This window comes from Tenrec ecaudatus, chromosome 3 (genome assembly GCF_050624435.1).
Source record: "Tenrec ecaudatus isolate mTenEca1 chromosome 3, mTenEca1.hap1, whole genome shotgun sequence".
Taxonomy (NCBI): domain Eukaryota; kingdom Metazoa; phylum Chordata; class Mammalia; order Afrosoricida; family Tenrecidae; genus Tenrec; species Tenrec ecaudatus.
In genome coordinates this window covers 220,823,876-220,844,215 of record NC_134532.1, presented here as the reverse complement: position 1 = coordinate 220,844,215, position 20,340 = coordinate 220,823,876, and the positions used below count along the sequence as shown (strand labels likewise).

Genomic DNA, 20,340 nt, shown 5'->3' with positions numbered 1-20,340 from the left:
AGATGGGGTGGGAGTTGCTTTTTCACAGTCCAAGCAAGAGTTGAGTTATAAGCTGCCTTTGGGGGACACCTCTCTCACTCCCTTAACCCCATGCCCTGCTCTGCCTCCAGCCCTGTCTGGTTTGGTTAAGACCAGAGTCTCTGGTAGGAGATGGGCTCACGACCTCAACTGCCTAATGATGGACACTCTGGTCTCATCTCATATCCAGTGGGGGGCAGGGGGGCAAGGTTTGTTGGAGACACTAGAGCTCCCATGCTGGTGTTGACAGGTAGTAGCACATGGTTGGGGGACACAGGGCTGATCCCCACAAAGTTGGGGGTTGGGGACATGAGGGTGGCCTCTTATGGTCCGAGGGGGAAAGAGTCATGAAGGGTGGGCCTCCCATGGTGTAAGATCGGGGGACAGGAGAGGTGGGCCTCTCACAGGCAGGGGCTCCCTGGAGAGTGAGTCAGGTATAAGCTGACAGCAGGAGGGCAGGGGTGGTGATGAGGGGGTGTCCCAAGTGGGGGACCTGCAGGGTGGGGACAAGGGCTATGGTGTAGGAGCTGCTTGCTGAATGTGGTAGGGCAGAGGCAGGGGGCAGAGGGGAGCCCTGCACTGGGTTCAGAGAGGCCTGTGTCCACTGAAGTGGGAGGACACCCTCACTGGAGGCCTTATGATCCAGTCCTGTGAGCAAAGGCCTCCTGCCTGTCCCCGCCCACTCAGACCCTTTGCTCCACCCCCCGAACCAACAGCAGAGAGGAGGAGCACATGTCCCCCACCAGCTGACAACTCGGGGGTCAGGGGTCTCATAGACCAACTCAGAGAAACAGCAGGAATCCCCATCCCTCCAAAGCTGTGAGTGAAACCCAAGTGTCCATCCCCTGTCTCCCATCTGTCTGTCAGTCCTGGGCAGATAGAGGCCAGAGCTGTGCCAGGTCATGTGCTCGGCTGCCAGTCCAAAGGGTGGAGGTTAAAGTCGCCCACAGGCACCCCAGAAGAAAGCCCTGGTGGTCTACCTGTGAACACCAGCCAGGAACTGCGGTGGGTGGGGGGGGGACAGACGAAGGCAAGGCACCGTCCACTCTGACTCTCATCGAGTGCCTGTGGCCACGTCTACCAAACACTCCTTTCAGCTCAGAGTGACCCCATGGGTTGGAGACAACACAGAGCAGAACTGCCCCATGGGTTTTTCGAGGAGAAATAGTCATAGAAATAAAGACCTTTCTCTCCAGGGAGACTGGTGGACCACCCCCTCCAGCCTCCCCCCGCCCCCCAGCTGCTGGCTGAGTGGCTGCACTGCAGGTACCAGATGGGGCTGCTGCTCACACAGACAGGCCACCAGACGGGGAGCAGGAGCCCATGGGCATCAGTTCTCCCACTCCCTTGTCTCCTGGTGGGGGCCCCTGACAACCCAGGCCACCTGCCCCTCTGGGAACCACCCCCCTGCAAGCCACTGCCCCAAACACCACCCCCTGGGAGTTGTTTCACCCCCCTCCCCACCGAGAGCCGCTGCCCTGGACACCGCCATGGTGACCCACTTGATGATCCCGTCCTCCAGGTGGACGTCTGCGTAGAAGGACTGGTCGTCATTGATGACGCGGCCTCCCTTGATGAGCAGCTGGTCGCTCTGGAAATGGAGGAGAGCGTTAGGGCCTGGGTCCCAGCAGGGGTCATTCCTACCCCTCATTGTGAGGCATCTGCACCCTTCTCAGACTCCCTTGTTTGAGCTGAATACCAGGACCCAAGCCTCGAACACCCTGTCAGCCAGGCTCTGCAGTACTTCCTCTGACTGACAAGACTTCCACAGAGAGAGTCACAAGCCACTTCTCCCTCTTGCAGCCACACTGACCCGCAGGTCAGCTGACCACTGGCTGCCCCGGGCTCTTTGGATGGTCTCAAGCAAGGCCTCTGCCAGAAAGTCTGTCTGCGCCAGGTCTCACAGCGTGCCCCCGCCCTCGGGTTCCCTGTTCTCTGCAGGCCCCCTCCCTGTTGGCAAGGCTAGCCGTGCGCAGACCAGGGCTCTCTGAAGGCCCTGCTCCACACAGAGATGGCTGAGGAGAGGAGAGAGGAGGAGGAAGGCCATCCCTGCAGCTCCCGAGAGCTTTCCTCCATCATATCCACAGATGGTCAGGGCTTGCTCCCAACCACACTTTCCTGAGCCCTGGCCCCACTGCTACGTGAGAGCAACAGTAGCAGCTGGGCAGTGAGTGACCTGTCCACTTACAGGCCCTGTGCGCTTGGGTGACTCAGAGACCTTGGTGACTGACAAACCCCACTGGCCCTATGTCCTGGCCCTTGGGCACACCGAAGAACAATGGCAGAGAGAGCCAACACTTCCTTCTGCAGCAGGCAGGGCAGGGTGGGTGTCCTCAGGGAAGGGCCCAAGCAAGGGCTGTAAGACAGAGGGTACCTGGGCCCCTCCCCACCTGCCCATGTGCTGAGCATGGTGGCTGCATGGCACTGTGAGGCTGGGAGCCGAGCCACCCGCATGTCCATCACCAGCAGGGTCACCCACAGGAGATACATTTCAGCAAAGCCCCAGACCAAAACAGATGAGAGAGAAAGGCCTGCCTGCGAAAGCCTAGGGACCTGATGTCCAGCGCATGCCAAGCTGGCAGGTGGAGAGGGATGGACCTGGCAGTGCTTTGGTCCCTGGTAGGTGGGGTGATCACATTCTCAACAATGAAGACAAACACCACCCATTTCAGAGGGACATAGTAGTACCCTCCCTGCCCATGGCTCTGAGGGCAGAGGGTGTGTGTGTGACCCGTAGCAAACTCCGAGTAGAATGACTGTATAGACGTTGAAGAAAACACATCTCATTACAAATCCCATGAAAACCAAACACCTGACTCTCGGGGCATCTGCCCACTCGGCTGTGTCCTTGAGCCATGCTGTGCGGGGGTGACGCCTCTGGAGCCACAGACTATGGTCCCTTCCTGCCCACAAGATGCAGGTGCTCACAGCTTTGCCCTCAGCAATGCCCCACAGGACTGACTCTGTGCACATAAGGGAAACTGTTTATGGGAGGGCAGATGTCATGGGGAGAAACCGTTCTCCCAGCCAGGATGCCCAGCCTGCAGATGAGGGGGGGGGACCCCAGCAAGTGGGGGGTGCCTTTAGGGAGAAGAAAATGCTCCCACTCCAGGATGTTTAGGGGGGCTGGGTCCCAGCAAGTAGGGTGGGGGGCTGTGAGGAGGCTCCACCCCAGTCACCAGGGAGCTGGCTCTCTGGTGGAACCAGCTGCTGGAACAGGGTGTGTGTTGGGACATGGGGATGGGAGGTGCCTTGCACACTAGGGTCCCCATGGATGTCAGGGGTCTGGAGGAGCCACAGGTGCAGGTCAGGGGACCCCAGTGGCATGTGGGCTCCACGATGATGGTGAACGGTTGTCACCAAGGAATCCCTGCCCCCAGGACCCGACTGTGTCAGAGGGACTGCACTCTGGCTGGTTTTCCAGATGTGGACCACCAGGCCTTTCTTCCTAGGTGCAGGTGAACCCAAATGGTCAACATGTTGGGGGGGGGTCACTCAGGAAGGATTGCAGCATCTCAACAAAGACGTCACCAAGCTCTGCGTGGCCCTCCATGGAGACACCCCACTCTCCCTTCCAGTCACCACAGGCTTCTCAGCATAGACAAATGCTCATGAGTTTGCAATGTGTACCACGGACCTTAATATAACCCATACCCTTGGGGCCAGCCGCTGCTGCGGGGACTCTGTCCTCAGGGCAGACTCACATGGCTGCCAGAGCAGGGTACAGAGGGTGCCAGTAAATCACTTTGACACTTCCCAGGAAACCTCAAAGACAAGGGATAAAGTGAAAAAGCAGGTCGTCAGGGCTACCAGCAGGGAGTCCTTCCCTGGTAACTTGCTCTCCAGGGAAAGACTGGGGGCAGCCAGTCCCTGCTGCCATAACGCCCACCTCAGGCACATCTCCAGGCCAGGAGAGCCCCACCTGCCAGGTGCATCTCTTTATCTCCCAGGACCAGCCAGGGATCTTACATGGTGTGCAGCAAATGCCTAACGAGAGGGAGAAGTGGTGGGGTTGGCAGGACGCAGGGCAGTGGGGGAAGGGAGGAGAGTGAAACTTGGGATGGAATGATGGAATAGGGAAGAGGGTGGAGGGAGGGGACAGATAACCCTTTCTCCTGTTCTTAACATTCCAAGACCCTCCCCCACTGCAGCGGAGAGCAGGGTGTGAGGCAGGCGACGTGGCCTCCCTCCTGGTGCTGGGCTTGCCCTGGCGTTGGCCTGTCACTGTACCTCTCCTCCAATGTCACAGGCCAGCCAGGCAAGGACTTTCTCCCCAAACTCATTATTATCCCCACCACCCTACTGGGAGGGGAAGGTGGGTGCTGGCAAGGACCACTTTGTTCTCCTGGAAACTTCAAGGAGGAAATTGAGCTCTGCTGACAAACCAAGCCGAGACACGGGTTCTCACCCCATGACAGAGCCAGCCTCTGTGGCCCAGGGGCTCTGGGCCCAGGTCTTCTGCACTGGTGTCTGTCAGAGAAAAGCACTGGCCATTCCTGCGGGCCTGCTTTTCCACTGTGCGGTGTGCAAAGGTCTTTCTTTTCTCTCACGAAGATGTGGCCAGAGCTGCAGGGGATCCACAGGGGGCTGGGGATCTCAGGAGACAGAGGGGCCCCATTATCACCCCAAACAGCTGAGCAGCAGAGAGCTGGGGGACCGCGGGGTACATCAGAGCTGGGTTAGAAAAAGAAACTTAAGCACGCAGAAGCAGTGGAGAAGGAGCGCCTTCAGTGAGAGCCTTACTGTGAACCCGAGGGACGGGTCCTGCATGCTCCTCCGGCTGCCTCGTGCCGCTGTCTGCGGTGCTGAATGGCAGGGACGGGGCCGTGCGCTGTCCGCGGTCCTGAACCGGCCAAGCCCGCCCACTTCCTTCCGGGAGTTGTCATCGGTTCAGAAAAGACCAGGCGCCTGACGTTTCCCGAGAGCTGGGCCGCTGTTAGCGGTGCTGAAGCCCCACGGTCGGCGCCCTTCACAGGGCGCCGATTGCGCGGGGCGGAGTTTTGCTGCCGGTGATGCGGACGCATCTGTCACTGCACACGCATCTGTCACTGCACGACGTCGTCCACTCAGACCTCACCCAGCCCACATTTCCTGCTTTTCGTCCTCTCCTCGCCGACAAAGGTATCATCTACATCCCACCCCCACCCCCCACGGAACTGGCCGCGGGTCAGACTGATGCTGGAAGTCAGACCTCCGTGTTTCAGGTACCAGTGAGGTCACCCACTCTGGCTGGCTTCAGCAGAGCTCCCAGACTCGGACAGGGTGGGAAGAAAGTTCTGGCCACCAGACGATGGAATCCTATGGATTATAATCGAACTTTGGCCAATCTGGTTCTGGAAGGTGAGCCCTCTTGGGGGTGGGGCAGATGGGTGTTGGGCTGCCTATTACACAGCATCACTGAGTCAAAAGCAGATACACTGCTGATGTCGGCGTTTGGGGTGCAGGGACACAGCCTCAGTAGTTTTCTAGCTCCCTGTGGGCCATCACCCCCATCCAGGACCCTTGCTGGCCTATGGCCACTTCTGCACCAGCAAGTGCCCTATCCAGTCCTGCAGCTCCTGTTCATGTGCAGGTACAGCCCACGTGCCTACTGTGCATGGAGGGTGGACTGTCCCCAGCACCCTTTCCTGCCAGTGCAGAGAGGCAGCCTAGAACAGCATCTAATTACATACATTGTCTTCCACTTGTGGGTGCAGGTGGGCACAGCAGCCTTCTCTGGGAATAAAAAATCCAGGCAGTACCCAGGACTCCAGGCCTGTTTCCATGACAACTGCAGCTGCAGTGGGGATCACGCCCCTGGGGACTGCGAGGCTTCTAGGCCTGCGAAGGAGGGATGATGCCTGTCCCTGCAGCTCCTCACCACCGTGCCTGGCCTCCTGAGAGAGGCTGTGCAGAGCCCTCTGCCTTCACAAAGTCCATGCTTTTGGCATTCACACCGAGGTCCTATGTCATTCGGACTTTCCCTTCTTAGGTCACCTTAAGGAGCAGGTGGGGCCCTAGTTGCTACTCCTGAGGGAACACAGGGACACAGCCAGGAGAGGGTGCTAGCCTCTGAGCCCATCCCACACAGCATCCATGCAGTGATAACCTGCATTGGGTCCCCTTGGCCATGCCTGTGCAGCAGTCTGCACATCTGCTCCTCGGTGTGTGGAAGAAGAGACATAGACTGACTGCCAAGTCTCCATCAGCTGTCTCAAGCACAGGCCCTCAGTCCACACACCTCACCATCACCTGCTCTGAGGCGTGGCACATGCATGTTTGGGGCATGGGGGTGGTGGTGCTGAGTACAGAGCTGAAGGTGAAGGGGACAGCAGATGGACAGAAGGGTGAGAAGGTCCCCATAGCAGTCAGGGGAAGTATGAGATCCAGACATTCAGCAGGCCCCGGGCTGGGGCTTTCACACCAGGGTGAAACCGTCAGGTTTCAGGTGAAACCATCCACAAGTCCAGAAACCAAGCAGCACTCAGAGTTACTGATAGGAGAGCCACAAGCCAGTCTCTGGCTTGAACTTCCAGGATCCATGACAAACACTTGTGTTTGAAAGAGCCACTCCCTGAGACATTTGGAATGGGGTGCTATTCTAACTCAGGGTGGCGTTCGAGTTAGGAAAGTGTCTAGACTGCTGTGAAGGGTTGTTGGTGGAAGTAAGGGCCTTCAGGGGGTGTGGTGAAGGTTCACAGAGGAATCAGAATCCCTGAGAGAAAGCTTCTCTCACCATGAGCATACGTGGCTACAAGTGCGGACAGGGAATGGCTTTTGTGAGAAGTGATAAATATGCTTTTGGACTTGGGAGAAAATAGTACCCTAGTTATAAAGTGGCAAAGGACTTGTTGCATGATACATGAATGTTTTGTGGAGACTCGCAGTTGTAAGTAGTGTCTCTGGGGGGGAGAAAGGAGGGACTGATCACAATGGTCAACTGATCACAGTGAATAACCCACCCCCCTCCTGAGGGGACAAGCAACAGAAACGCGGGTGAAGGGAGACAACGGACAGTGTAAGATATGAGAATAACAATAATTCATAATTTATCAAGGTTTCAAGAGAGTGGGAGGGGAGGGGGGAAGAGGAGTTGATACCAAGGGCTCAAGTAGAAAGAAAATGCTTTGAAAATGATGGCAAAGTGTACAAATGTGACTGATAAAATTGATGTATGGATGTAACAGAGAGGAATTACTGAAACACAAAGGAAGGTTGAACATGATAGTGGGACAAAAGGAAAGTTAAAGGAAATAGAGGAAAGAACTAGGAGACAAAGGGCATTTATAGAGATCTAAACACAGGCATGTACATATGTAAATATATTTATATATGACGATGGGGAAATAGATCTGTGTACATATATTCATAGGTTTAGTATTAAGGAAGCAGATGGACATTGGGCCTCTACTCAAGTACTCCCTCAACCCAAGAACACTTTTGCTCTAATAACCCAGCACTCTTAGAAGCTACCTTCTCAACACGATCGCTGAAGACAAAGCGGGTGCATAAGCAAATGTGAAGAAAGCCCATAGTACCTAGCTATCAAAAGAGACAGAGTCTGGGGTCTTAAAGGCTTGAAGATAAACAAGAGGCCATATAGCTGAGAAGCAACAAGGCCCACATGGAAGAAGCACACCAGCTTGCGTGATCATGAGGTGTCAATGGGATTAAGTATCAGGCATCCAAGACACAGAACAAAAAATCATGTCAATGTGAATGGGGCAGGGAGTGCGGAGTGGAGGCCCAAAGCCAATCTGTAGGCAATTGGACATCCCTTACAGAAGGGTCGCAGGAAGAAAATGGGCCAGTCAGGGTGCAGTGTCGCACCTATGAAACATACAGCTTTCCTTTGCTTCTTTAATGCTTCCTCACCGCCACTATAATGACCCCAATTCTACCTTATAAATCTGGCTAGATCAGAGAATGTACATGGGTACAGATAAGAGCTGGAAACACAGGGAATCCAGGACAGATAAACTCCTCAGGACCAATATTGAGAGTAGCCATACCAGGAGGGTAAGGGAAAGGTGGGGAAAAAAGTGGGAACCAATCATAATGATCTACCTATTACCCTCTCCCAGGGGGATGGACAACAGATAAGGGGGTAGAGGGAGACACCGGACAGTGCAAGACATGAAAAAATAATAATTTATGAATTATCAAGGGTTCATGAGGAAGGGAAGTGAAGGGAGTGGGAAAAATGAGGATACCAAGGGCTCAACTAGTAAGGAAATGTTTTGAAAATGAAAATGGCAACAAATGTACAAATGTGCTTGACACAATGGATGGATGGATGGATTGTGTTAAGAGTTCTACAAGTCCCCAATAAAATGATTTGTAAAAAAATGATGTATGGGTTGTTATAAGCACTGTAAGAGCCCCCAGTAAAATGATAATAAAATAAAATGTAAAAACAAGTGGCCCTGGTGTATAGCTGAGGTTTCTAAGCAACATCAAAATACTGTGATGTGGTTCTTGCTGCCTAAATGTGGAAGGAGAGCAGCACACTTAAAAATAAGCCAGGACTTAAGGATCTGGGTGATTCTATTGTCCAAAAGAAGCAAACCTATCCTGGAGCCTTCACCGATCTTACCTGGAGAAGTCAAGGCTGTGTCTGCTGCTTTTAAGCATGCCCCACCCCCAACCCCCAGCAAGACTCATGAGCTTAGATGGAAGGAAAGGACTCAATGCAGAAAGGCTGGCCGCAGCCTGAAGGCAGGAAAGGAGTCAGTCCAACAACAGTTGGAAAAGGACAGTATCCTCCTAGAAACAGATGGGAAGAGTTGTTGGATATAGCACTAGGGAGTGGAGGGCAGAACCAGCATCCCCAGTACACAGAGTGGAGTCACGCTAAAATCATTGTGGAAGAAGAGGCTTGTTGTCTCAGTGGGTTAAGGTGTGGGGTGGTAGACACCCATCCCCATGAGCCAGGACAACAGGCACCAGGACCAATGGAGGGGCATCCTCGTGAGCCTGGGAGCTTGGTTGACAACCAGGGTCAAGAGGGACATCCCAGGCTGACGCCTAGGGCCAAGGGCAGGGGATCCCAGTGAATCTGAGAGCTTGGTTGACCCCCAGGGTCAGGCTATCTTTACCCAGAATCCCAGGAGCATGGCTGGTGCTCAGAGTCTGAGGTCAATGGGGTGGCCCAGACACCCTGGAGGACAGAGGGTCCTTCTCAGCCTTGAGATCTGAGCTTCATCCTGTAGCCTGGCCTTACTTTGTTTCTGTGAGCCCCCTTCCCCTCCAAAATCTCCCCTCTGTCTACTGCCTTCTGCCGGCACCACTACCCCATGCTGGAAGCAGAGCCTTCACTCAGTCTCACAGGCCCACGGATGGAGGAATTTTACTGGGTGGGACACCTCCAAGATGCTTCTGTATTCGACCCCGATGGTCATGAAGGTGAGACTTTGGACGTAGAGTTGGTGGCAGAAGGTGATGATGTGAGGGAGTCTGGCACCAGCTTTGCACCTGGAAAGGACATGCATTTGGTGGGCCGATGGTGGAGTGCATGTATTGACATCTGGGCCTGAACCTGGGCATACATTGTTTGGAAGTCAGGGCTGCCTTTTTCACAAGGTCACAGAGCTGCCAAATGGGTCCTGCCCCTCATTACTTCTGAGACACACAGGGGAAGGCAGTTTTCATGCATTGCCCAGATCAGCTGACAACATGGCCATCTGCGTGTGGCTCCAGGGCTGAAGTCACGCCCTGGCCTCTCAAACACCAGGTGGGTTTCTGCAAAGCTTCTAGACTCAGGGAAAGGCCTAGAGGGTAACCAGTGAACATCCCATGGGTCAGGATGGGACACTGGGCTTTGGGTGAGTCATTGGGAGGACTGGCCTCTGGAGGGTAGCCAGGGAGCATCCTGTGGGCCCCTGGGCAGGATGTCATCCTGCTTGCTTTGGGCGTAGTGTTGGAAGGAACGACCACGGGGGTATCGAGCTCGGTAAAATGCAGGGCCAGCCACGAGGAGGGGACTCTGGGTGAGCTGGTCAAAGGTCATGAGGACAACAGAGAACTCGCTAAGGCTGGGTGCTGCTGCACAATGTCCATGTAAAGGACTCAGACACAAGCTGGCAGCAGCTGGCTATAGCAGAGACAAGGGCCACGAACTCCCCCAGGGAGGGGCAGAGGGCACAGCTGCCCATGTTGATGGAGTCCTCCTGCGGACCAGGAGCTTCCCTCTGTGGTTGCCTCTCCTCCATCACTCAGCCCTGCTCTCTGACCCCAGTTGCTAAGGAGGTCAAGTCAGGTCCAGGCCACCGTCAAGGCTCCCAGGGTGACTCAAGAGACTTCCAGGAGGTCAGCAAGACACTGGGAGGACTTGACCCGAGGGAGCAAGCAAGGGGCGCTTCCTGAAGGTCTCTCTTGATCCGTGGGAGGCAGAGGAGCAGGGAGAAGGAATCATCTGCTGCTGCTGCGACGACAGTGCACACTTGTGTTGACAACAGCAAGCAACAGAGAGGAGGAGAAATGTGCTCACACCACCCGAACCCACAGGCAAGCTGCTGTTGAAGGAGCTAACTTGGGGATGGGCCTCCGGGAACATCAGCAAGTCTGCCCTAGCACCCGAGCCCAGTGCCAGCCCCGAATTCACCCGCCGCCATGGTGCAGGGTGTGTCTTCTGGACAGCTCTTGGCCCAGCTGTTTTCATGAGGAGGAAGCAGCATCTCCTTGGTCATTACAACTGGCCATCACTGGTGGCTTTGTGCTTGCTCTGTGAAATCCATGGCCGCCCCTCGTATTCTGAGTTCAGATGGTCCCTGCTGGCTGTAAGCCTCGTTATCTCTGCAGCCGAACCTCTGAAGCGCCTCCCTGTGCACACCGGGGGCTGAGGGCTGGGTGTGATGAGCATGGGTTTGAGTGGGGTGTGGGCCTGGCAGCAGGGAACCTTCCCACCATAGGCCATGGGGGCTGGAATACCAGGGGCCACAGAGCCAACTCTGGTTTGCAATGAGCCCACTGTGTCAGTAGGTGCGCTTCATGAGGTTTCCTGTGACCAAATGCTCAGAAAACCACTGGAGATCCCCAATGTCACGCCGAGACGCCTAAGGGCACTCGCACTTCTTTCGCACACGTGCACCCTGCGGTGAGGTGCCTAGCAACCTGGGAACAACAGAACGAAACACCAGCCTTACCACTGTTCTCACGTCAGAGCTCAGTTTCACTGCCACAGAGTCTGTCCATCTGGCCGAGGGCTGGCCTCTCTTTCACGGCCCCTCTGCTTTTCTCCACATTCACCACAAGCCCCTTTCCACTGTGTCCATGCCAACCCACAGCCACCCTGCTGCACAGGCAGAGCTGCCCCGGGGGTGGGGTTGGGGGGCGTCCAAGACTGCAGCTCTGTTCCGGAGTGGAAAGTCCATCTTGCCCCGTGTGTGCACATGGAGTAACCAAGCCTGAGGTGATTTTGCTTAGGGGCCTCTCTTCCCTTCTCATCTTCACACACACATAATCCTACGTACACAAAAACACACACAGATTGACATTCACACACAATTCAGCTTCTTCACACGTTAACACACAATCCCTTGCACAAATACACACAGATCAGCACTCATGCACACATTCATACAGGCACTCTTAAACACCACCACCCACTTACACAGCTGCATACAGAGGTGCTCACACAGGTGTAGGGGCACAGAAACATGCACACGTTGAAACAGGTGTGCACACACCTTGGCATAGTGGGGGTGGGGGGGGCGTGTCTTTGGCCGCACCTGAGCATCTGAGCGTGGGCAGCCATGTGACCTGTCTGCTGCCTGCCACAGGTGACTCTGAGAAGCCAGCCAGAGGCTTCAATGTCGGTGTGGGCACAGCCCCTGGGGGATCAGGGTGGCACCCTCGGCCTTTTGTCAGCTTGGGCCACTCCCAGGGCCTGGTCTCACTTACAACCTCCGCCACCACCAAAGGAACCACGTAGGCTAAATTAATCCCCAGCTGAGCCATTAATTAAAAAAAACCAAAAACCCTGTGGAGGATCACCAGAATACTTCACTGGGTCCCTGGGGCCGGCTGGGTGTCCCTGCACCCGCCTCCCTGCTACATTCTCCCAGCACCACTTGCCCTCCTCCATGGGAAGACTCCACCTTACCTGGACTTGCAGACCAGACCTGAACCTCAACCTTTGTGTATGCGGCCGCCCCGGCTCTCGCTGAACTCAGGGGCAGTACTGTTAGCTTACTGTTCCCTTGAGAAAGTGGACGCTCGAAGGGGTTGGGACGGGCTCTCTGCAAGGCGGGAGGGAGGGACTGGGGATGCAGCAAAAAGATCCGCCCTTTCCCAGGGCCCCTGCCCTCCAGGTCTCAGGCCTGCCGTACACACGCATGCGCACACACATCTTCACCTGACCGCACTCGCATCCGCCCTCCTGGCTGTCACACTTGGAAGAGAAGTGGGCCTTCCTTCTGGGTCTCCACCACGAACCACCTCCTGTGTGTCCACAGGGTTGTAATTTCAGGTCTAAACGCAGGTCTTTGCTGAACTTGGGCTGCAGTGGGAGTGGGGATAGGGGTGGGGAGCAGGGTTGGATGCTTCCTTCTCACTGTTTTTGGTGAGTGCGTTGCTAGGTGCAGTGATCCCATGAACAGCAGAGCGAACCCTGCCTGGCCTGCACCATCCTCACAATCATTCCTATGCCTGAGCCCATGGCTGCAGCCCTGGAAAGTCCTCTTCCGCTGCCCCACCCAGGAACCAAGCATGACATCCTTTCCCAGAGACTGATCTCTGAGGTGAGCTCAGGCTACCGTCTGGGCCAGTTCAGGGAGCTGCAGGCACTGTGTCCGTCCACTCACGCCGTGGTTGTGGGGCTGGTGCAGGACCTAGGGAACCATCCCAGCCTGAGTGGCAGCCACCATCCCTGAGGGGACTGCCTCCCTAGGCCCCTCCCATGCTGCCTGGAGACAACGCCTGTCCAGTGCCTGTCCTGCTCGCGCAGGGCCCAGGGCAGCAACTGGAGGCTGTGGGCTGGGCCCGTGTGGCTGCACTGTTCCTGCAATGTGTCCTGAGGGACATCAGTCCACCCCGTCCAGCGCAGCACTATTGGAGGCAAGGTGACTGTTGGGCGGAGCTGGACTGGAGCTGTGGGGCTCTTCCGGGAGCACTCCCCAGGTCTGCCCCCAGGCCACATGACCACACACTTGAGAGGGGTTCAGTTTGAACAAAGGACCTGGGAGCCCCTGATTCCTGCACCATCCTAGTAGTAAGCTTCCCAAAGAGACACTTTCATCTCCTACACTTCCCTCTGAGACAGTTTCTCTGCTTACCCACAGACTGATCTCGCAGACCCTGGGCCACACACCTGGGGAAGGCCAGCCAGGATCTGCTGACAGGTGTGCCCGGGGCATGCTCTCGTGGGACACGGTGGGCACAGGACAGCTCTGCCAGACGGACCCACCCTCCTGACCAACCTCTATATGGATGTCATACCCCTCCAAGACTCAAGAAAGCCTGGGGGATGCAGAAAGTGTCAGGTATTCCTGGGAGCCCATTCCGGATATGTGAGGGTCTGGGTCTCAGGCCTCCACGAATGGAACTCACCTCCAGCACCAGGCTAGTTCTCCCCCCTCCTCCCCCACCCCACCAAGTTCCCCCCGAGGCCAGGCAGAGGACTGTGAAGGGGTCTCCCTCTGGCTCCTCAGTGCCACACCCCCAAAGACGACGCAGGAAGAGCTGCTTCCTTTGTTTGGGCCACACCCAGGGACACACAGCGGCTGCCCAGCCCCCACCGCATCCCGCCTCGAGTGGCCGGCCTCTCCCGCGTTAACCCTACCCAGCCACCACTGCCAGGGTCTCGGGAGGGGGTCTCCGTCAAGGTCCGCTCTCAGGGCGGAGGAGGGGCAGGTTCCACTCCATCCGGATAGACTGGGGGCGAGGGTCTTTTCCCTCGCACGGGGAAGGACACAGTGGGACCACAGTCCGCAGCGCTAGGGGCACGAGGCTCCACTCCCTCCCCCCATGCGGCGCCCGCGCAAGGGAGGGGCGGTTCGGACTTAGGCCTCTCCTTCTTTTGTTCAGTCGTGTCCCGCGGGACCGGCCAACCTCCGACACTTCCCGTGGGGGGAGGGGTCCCTGAGTCCAGGCTCCAGCCCCGCCCCGCCCTGAAGTCCCCCCCAGCCATTGTCCCCAGAGGCTGGGGGAGGGGGCTGCAAAGCCGAGACCGGCCCCGCCCCACCCGCGGCGGCAACCTAGGAAGCCCTGGGGGCCGCCCCACCGTCGCTCGTGGGTCAGGCCGGCTGCGACCCGCACCCTGGGAGGCCAGCGGGCGGGGGGGGTGAACCGGGGCGGGGGAGTTTCTTACCGTGATGTGTGGGATACTCTTCCTGCCCTGGTAAGACATGGTTCCTCACGCTTGCGGCCCACGCTCGGCCGCCGGGGTCCCGCGCGGCGCGGCGACAAAGGTCTGCAGCGGCCGGAGAGGGTGAAGGGCGCACGGCTGCTCCACCCGCCGCTGCTCCCGCTGCCGGCGCCGCCCGGTTCCCGGAGGAGGCGGAGGAGGGGACGCGGGCGGGAGGAGGGGGCTACAGGCAGAGAGCTCCTCCCGGCGGCGCGGAGCACAGCCGGTCCGCCCCTCTCTGCTCGAACCAGGAAGCGCTTCCTTCCACGTCCCCCACTCCGCCCCTCGCCCCAACCCGCCCAGTCGACCGACCCCCGCCCCGCGCGCGCCCCCGACTGGGCTCGCCCGCCCTCGCCACCTGAAAGGCTGGGCTCGGGAACATCCGCTCCCAGGCAGAAAGCCTTTGGGCGCACTGACCCTCGTGCCGAGCCTTCGACGTACAGCACCGCCCCTGGCCGCCCCCAGGGCATCTCGGCGGGGGTGGGGGCGGCGGGGGTCGGTGGCCACCTCTCTGACCGCGGGGATCTGCCCCACAGGCCCCTCAGGCTTGAGCCGACCTAATCCTCCCTGGGTGAACCCAGTAGGTCCATCTTCAACGTGTGTTTCCAAAGGCTGCGGTCTTCGAAGCCGCGCCACGTCCCGCCCTAGAACCACCTCCCTCCGTGCTGGGCAGGGGCCCCGCAGTGATGGAGAAAAAGAACCCGCAAGACGCTTGGACCACTGGTCACCCAGAAATCTTGCTGACCAGACACTGCGTGGCCCAGGGCATTGGCAAGTCGTGTGTGTGCCGTGTGTGTGTGTGTGTGTGTGTGTGTATGCGCGGTAGTGAGTAATGGGTGCGAGTAATGAATGTGTGTAATTTGTGCGCTTGAGAGTATGTGAGTGTGTAATGTGAGTATGTGTCTGAGTGTGAGTGAGTTGAGTGTAACAGAGCCAGTAGCAGCTCTGGCAGGGGGTCAGGGCGCGGCTTGACAAACCTTATGACATATGAGGTTAAAGGAGGGGAGAGGGACAGGGGTGCTCAGCCCAGCCCAGCTATGCAGGTCAGGAGCCAGGGACAGCAGGTGGAATAATGTGTCTGCATGAAGGAGCCTGGGGCCCAGGAGATGACCCTTCCCCTTTGAAGCTGCAGGGGGTGGGGGCGGGCAGGGAGCTGAGGGGGGTGGGTTTGGTCTGGCAAGGCAGTCCAGCACCTGTGTCCACCCCACCAAGGCCAGTCCAACCAGGATTTGGACTCATGATGCTGGAGCCTTGAGCTCTGTGGTCCGGGCGCCTCTGATCTCTCCTGGGTTAGACTGGCCTTGCTGAGGTGGGCATCAGGACGCCAGGCCTCCTCCCTGGGTGCTGAGAGGCTGTGACCCACCTACCGCCTCCCTCTACCCCCCCCCCCCCCATGCAGTTTGGAAGAAGAGATGGCAGGCTCCATTGTGCAGATGGTGAAGGGCGGAAGAGCGGGCCTCTGACTCCGGCCACCTATGCCCCTGCCCAGAGTTAGCGTGCATGCCTGGGTGCCTGCTGTGAGAAGCGCACCCCAGAGCAGGGATGGTGGATTTGCTGGACAGGTCTCTGCAGCTGGGCTCGCGCTGGCTCTGGCGCATTGTTGCCAAGCATAAATCACGGGTGGGGGTCCCTCCCCTCTCCCAGAATGCTGTCTCCAGAGGACTGTCTGGGGACCTCGGCCGGAAGCTCCGGGGAAGCGGACAGACTGCACTAGGATGGGGGCGGGGCACAGGCCCACGACTGGCCCGGAAACTGCCGCTCCCCGGAGGATTTTCAGGCGACAAAGGCCGCAGTCACTCTGCCTGGGGTTTTGGAAAGAGCTGCGCATGCGCAGCAGAGACCCCTCCTTTCTCCCCCGGGCCAGTCGGTGGGCGGGGGAGGGTCGGGCACCGCTGCCAGGCTCAGGAGCTGGAGGCCCGCCCCGGAACCAGAGCGGATGGAACCCGGGCTCGGGGACGCTCTGCCCGCCACAGTGACACTCGTCGCCTAGGGGCCCAGGAGCCGCTCCGTTACGCAGTGCCAGGGTTCCGGGAGCGCCGCCGCCACGTTTGTCGGGTTCCGCGGCAGCGGCGCAGAAAGGGGAGATGGGGTCGGATGGCTGAGAGGACTGAGGGGAGAGGAACGGCCGAGGGGCAGCCCAGGCAGAGTGGGGATAGGGCTGGCGGTGGGGACAGGGACTGCTCTCAGTCCTGCAGTGTCCTCGCCGGCTGGACTATCACGCCCCGGGAGAAGCTGGGAGAAACTGCTGCCTTGGTGGACGGATCGAAATGCCAAGTCCCAAAGAACCTTGTCTGGGACCCAGAGCTCCCAGCACTGAGCCAGCGCTTGGGGGGTTCGGCCTCCGGCGGGGTGGGGAAATGTAGATAGAAAAAGGGGTACGGGGAGGGGACAGGGGTCCTTCCATCATTTCCCTCACACACAGGAGCGCGCCCTCACAGCCGCACCCCCAGCTCCCCCCGCGCCGATTCAGCACCACGGAGAGCTCCCCGTTACTGGGAGCGCGCGGCTCGAGAGACTGCGACTCCTGAACGGCGGCACAGATTTCTGTTGGGGACTCGCTCGGTGTCCCTCTTAGCGTGTAAAGGGCGTAATAACCATGGCAGCCTTCATGCAACTCAACGATGAGCATTTATTAGACATTCACGACCCATGGGCGTCAACGGAATCACTCTCCCATATCCAACTTCCTGAAAGAGAGCCCAAGGCGCTGACACTGGCACTCAGAGCTCCCCTAACTGGGGTCTGGTACCTAGCGCTCGCCCACCCTCTGTCCAGCGAGCGCCGCCTTGCGTTGGCTATGCCCCTGACCCCAGGCCTCACCCACTTGAGACCCCTGTAAACCTGGCTTTCATCCTCCTGTCACCCAGGGTCAACCTCCTGTTACCCAGGGTTTTCGCGCTCAAGGGATGAAAAAGACAACCCCCTCCAATTCTGCAACCCCCAGCTCTGCCTCCAGCGCGCCATGGAGGTTGGCGCACTGGTTCTGCGTGATTTGGGGGTGCAGGCTTTCCGTTCCAACTGCCCAAGTATATCTAACGTCCCCGCCCCATTTAAAACATGGGGGCAGGGCTGAGCAGCGGTCCCTCGGAGCTTTAAGCTGTGCGGGCGGCGGCGTTCCCTCCCCCAGCGCCAGGTGCTCTGTGGGCTTGATGAGTGGCCAGGGCCGGTATGAGAGGGCCTCCTTCCCTTGCCTAAGACAGAGACTCGGAGCCGGGTGAAGGGCCCCCGCACAGCCCCAAACGTTCCAAGGTCCTCGCGGCGGCTTTGAGCAACTTCTTCCCCCCTAGGAACCTGGCTCTCCGTTCTAACGGAGTGTGGACCGAGAAAGTGCCTGAAGGGTGTCCTGAACTCTGCTGGTCACAGCCTCCCGTAACCTCTTCAAGACGAGGTGGGGGAGGGGCCGACCTGCGGCTCCCCCAAGCCTGGTTGCGCCCCAGCCTTCCCCCTGGCCGCTGCGCTCAGGCTGCCCCACGACAAGCGTCCCCAAGGGCCCCTCCCCCGCCCAGCGCAAGCCCCTAGGGTACCTGGCCATTGTCCCGGCCCAGTGGCAGGTCGCGGGGCGCCGGGCACCGGATGCGCAGCGCAGGTGGTCTCTCTTCTCGCTCTCCCGGCGAGCTGACGGCTGAGCCTGAGGGTTCGCTCACGTCACTGGACGTGTCCTCGCTGCCGCCGGGTCCAGGCAGGCCAGACGCATCTAGCGGGCCAGAGCTTCGCGGCGTGCGCGCCGAGCCGCGGCGACCCACGCTATACGCGTCGAAGTCAATGGTCTTGTTCTCGTAGGCGCCCTCCACCGCGGCGAACATGCCTCCGTACTTCTGGCGCGGGGTCTGAGCTGCGCTACCCGGCCGCGCCAGGTACACTGGCAGGTCGTCCTCGGTGTTCCACGCACGCCGCCGGTCCGCCATGCCCGCCCGCCTGCGGCCGCCCGCCCGTGCGCCCGACCTTCGCCCGCCGCGCTCCGAGCTCCGTGCCTCGCTGGGGCCTGCGGCGGCCGGGGCGCCTGGGCTGCGCGCGGGGCGGGCAGCTGGGCGGGCGCCGGGGCGGGCCGAGGCGGAGCTGCGCTGGAGGCGGGTAGACGTACAGCGGCTACAAAGGACTGTGGGGCGGGACTGCTGGGGGGCGGAGCGGGGCGGTGATGTGCAGGAGCCGCAGCGCGGAGGGCGGGCAGCTGGACCGCAGTGCCCTCGCCCACTCCTCACTCCCCACCCGCTGGGGGAGAGCAGGGAGCAAGGAGAGGGAGCGGTGAGCCGTGGGTACGCGCTCGCGCACACGCACACGCACGAGAGGCACACGTGGCAGAGGCCCCACGCACTCCGCACACTGGCTTGCTTGGGCAACCACAGGCAATTATATACACGCATGCTTGTACACACCGCCTCAGGGCTACGGACTGATCCCACAGGAGAGACCAACCCTGGGGCTGACATTGGCGGGAAGCTCTGTCCCGGGGACTGACATTGTGGTGGTACCTCTGCCTTCTTGGGTGACATGGTGTAGTCCTGGCCCTTAGGGCTAACTTGGGGGGTGGGGAGAATCCCACCCTCGATCCCACCCTCAAGTCCCCAGCCAGTCCAGCACCTGTGAGCCAGGGAATTCGATCCGATCCATGGCCTCAACTCTCAATTCTCACATTAAGTGCCTCCTCACCCTCTCGGTCACAGCCAGACCCCGGCTAGTGACACAGGAGTCCTGTCGTCAAGGAGTGCCGGTTCTAGACAGGGGAGTGTGAAGCACTGATAGGGATCACTTTCTGGGCATGCCATGGGGCACAGACAGGGATGAGGCCAGGGCAATGGGGTGGGCAGTGTGCAGGCAGCAGGAGCCTGAGAGGTGCGCACAGGCTGTGAAAGAAACGCTCTGTGCATGTGTGGCAAGAAACTGGGTCCAGATCAGGCCCCAGAGATGATGGCAGAAGCAGGCAGAACAGAGTGGGAAGGCAGCACTCCCCAGCCCCATGTGTCTTCTTGCCTGGAGGTTTAGAGCCAAATGCTCCAACCTGGAGACCCTGGAGAAGGACCTGCTGCTCCTGAGGACGCTGGGATCAGCCCGAGTTTCCCCTCAGCCCAGACATGCAGCTTCTGGTGTGGGTGCGTGGGGTCTTCCACTCTCAAACAACTCTGGAAGAGTCCATGGGTTTCTACCCCACAGGCTCAAAGAGCTGCCCCCAACCCTCCATGTGCTCCCAGCAGAGCCCCACAATGAGGTTTCTGGGGTTTCCTCAAGTAAAACACAAAGCAGGAAGTCATCCTGGGCTCTGTTTATAGCACCCCCTTGCTGCGCCCCCCCCAAAATGGGATCCCACAGTGGCCTTGTCTAAGTCCTGGGAGCAAGGAGACTTACTGAAGGATAGACCCCTCCCAGGCCCATGGTCCTAGATAAAAGTCGGTCCTCAGCCCAGCATGGTCCCCTCACTCAGAGATCCAGACCACAGAAACCCAGCAGGTGCTCCACATTGGTGAGGGTCCCCTGCCGGCACACAGCAGCTTGTGGGGACATGGAGGAGGAAAACTGGGGCCTCCACATCTGTCAGAGACAGCGCCGCCTGTGGGGTAGGTGTTGCAGAGGGTCTTGAAACTCACAGTGGGAGCTCAGGAGACTCCTGTCCTCAGCCCTCCCTGGGATGCAGGGATAGTCCTTGGGCACTGGCCGGACGTTCTCTGGGGCCGAGTCATGGAAGCGTGGTTCATCGTCCTGTGCTTAAGGATGTGGAACACCCAGCCCCATCAGAAGTGTTTCCTCGTCTTAAATGCGAACGTCCTGTGAGAACCTATACTCTCCTGCAAAGCATCTTCGGACACCTGCAGCAAACAAACCCCAGAAACATCAGTGGATCCAAGAGCCCCAGACAGGACATCTGTGGTCAAACACCCCCACCCCTCCCACCCCCACCACAAGGCGTCCCTGTCATCATCTGGAGGAGATGGCATCTTGGCCTTAGCTCAAGTACATCTGGTGGTGGAGGTCTTACTGCTTTTCAGGAAAACATGTTGGACTGCGAG

At 58.8% G+C, this 20,340-nt stretch overlaps 1 protein-coding gene across 2 annotated transcripts in view; it reads right to left on the bottom strand.

The window, feature by feature from the left end:
• The window catches only part of CRMP1 (collapsin response mediator protein 1), a 41,288-nt gene extending 23,042 nt beyond the window's left edge, over window positions 1-18,246 (bottom strand). Inside the window, exons 1-7 of one of the 2 annotated variants that reach the window (XM_075545052.1) lie at window positions 18,063-18,246; window positions 13,244-13,261; window positions 12,954-12,997; window positions 7,841-7,894; window positions 1,855-1,876; window positions 1,739-1,767; window positions 1,521-1,609 (exon numbers count right to left, since the gene is read on the bottom strand). In XM_075545052.1, the coding sequence (XP_075401167.1) occupies window positions 1,521-1,609; window positions 1,739-1,767; window positions 1,855-1,876; window positions 7,841-7,894; window positions 12,954-12,997; window positions 13,244-13,261; window positions 18,063-18,246 (440 nt within the window). Of the gene's footprint in view, window positions 1-1,520; window positions 1,610-1,738; window positions 1,768-1,854; window positions 1,877-7,840; window positions 7,895-12,953; window positions 12,998-13,243; window positions 13,262-17,865 lie in introns of both variants that reach the window. The other variant, XM_075545051.1, reaches the window with a different exon arrangement.
• Window positions 18,247-20,340: the final 2,094 nt, after the last annotated feature.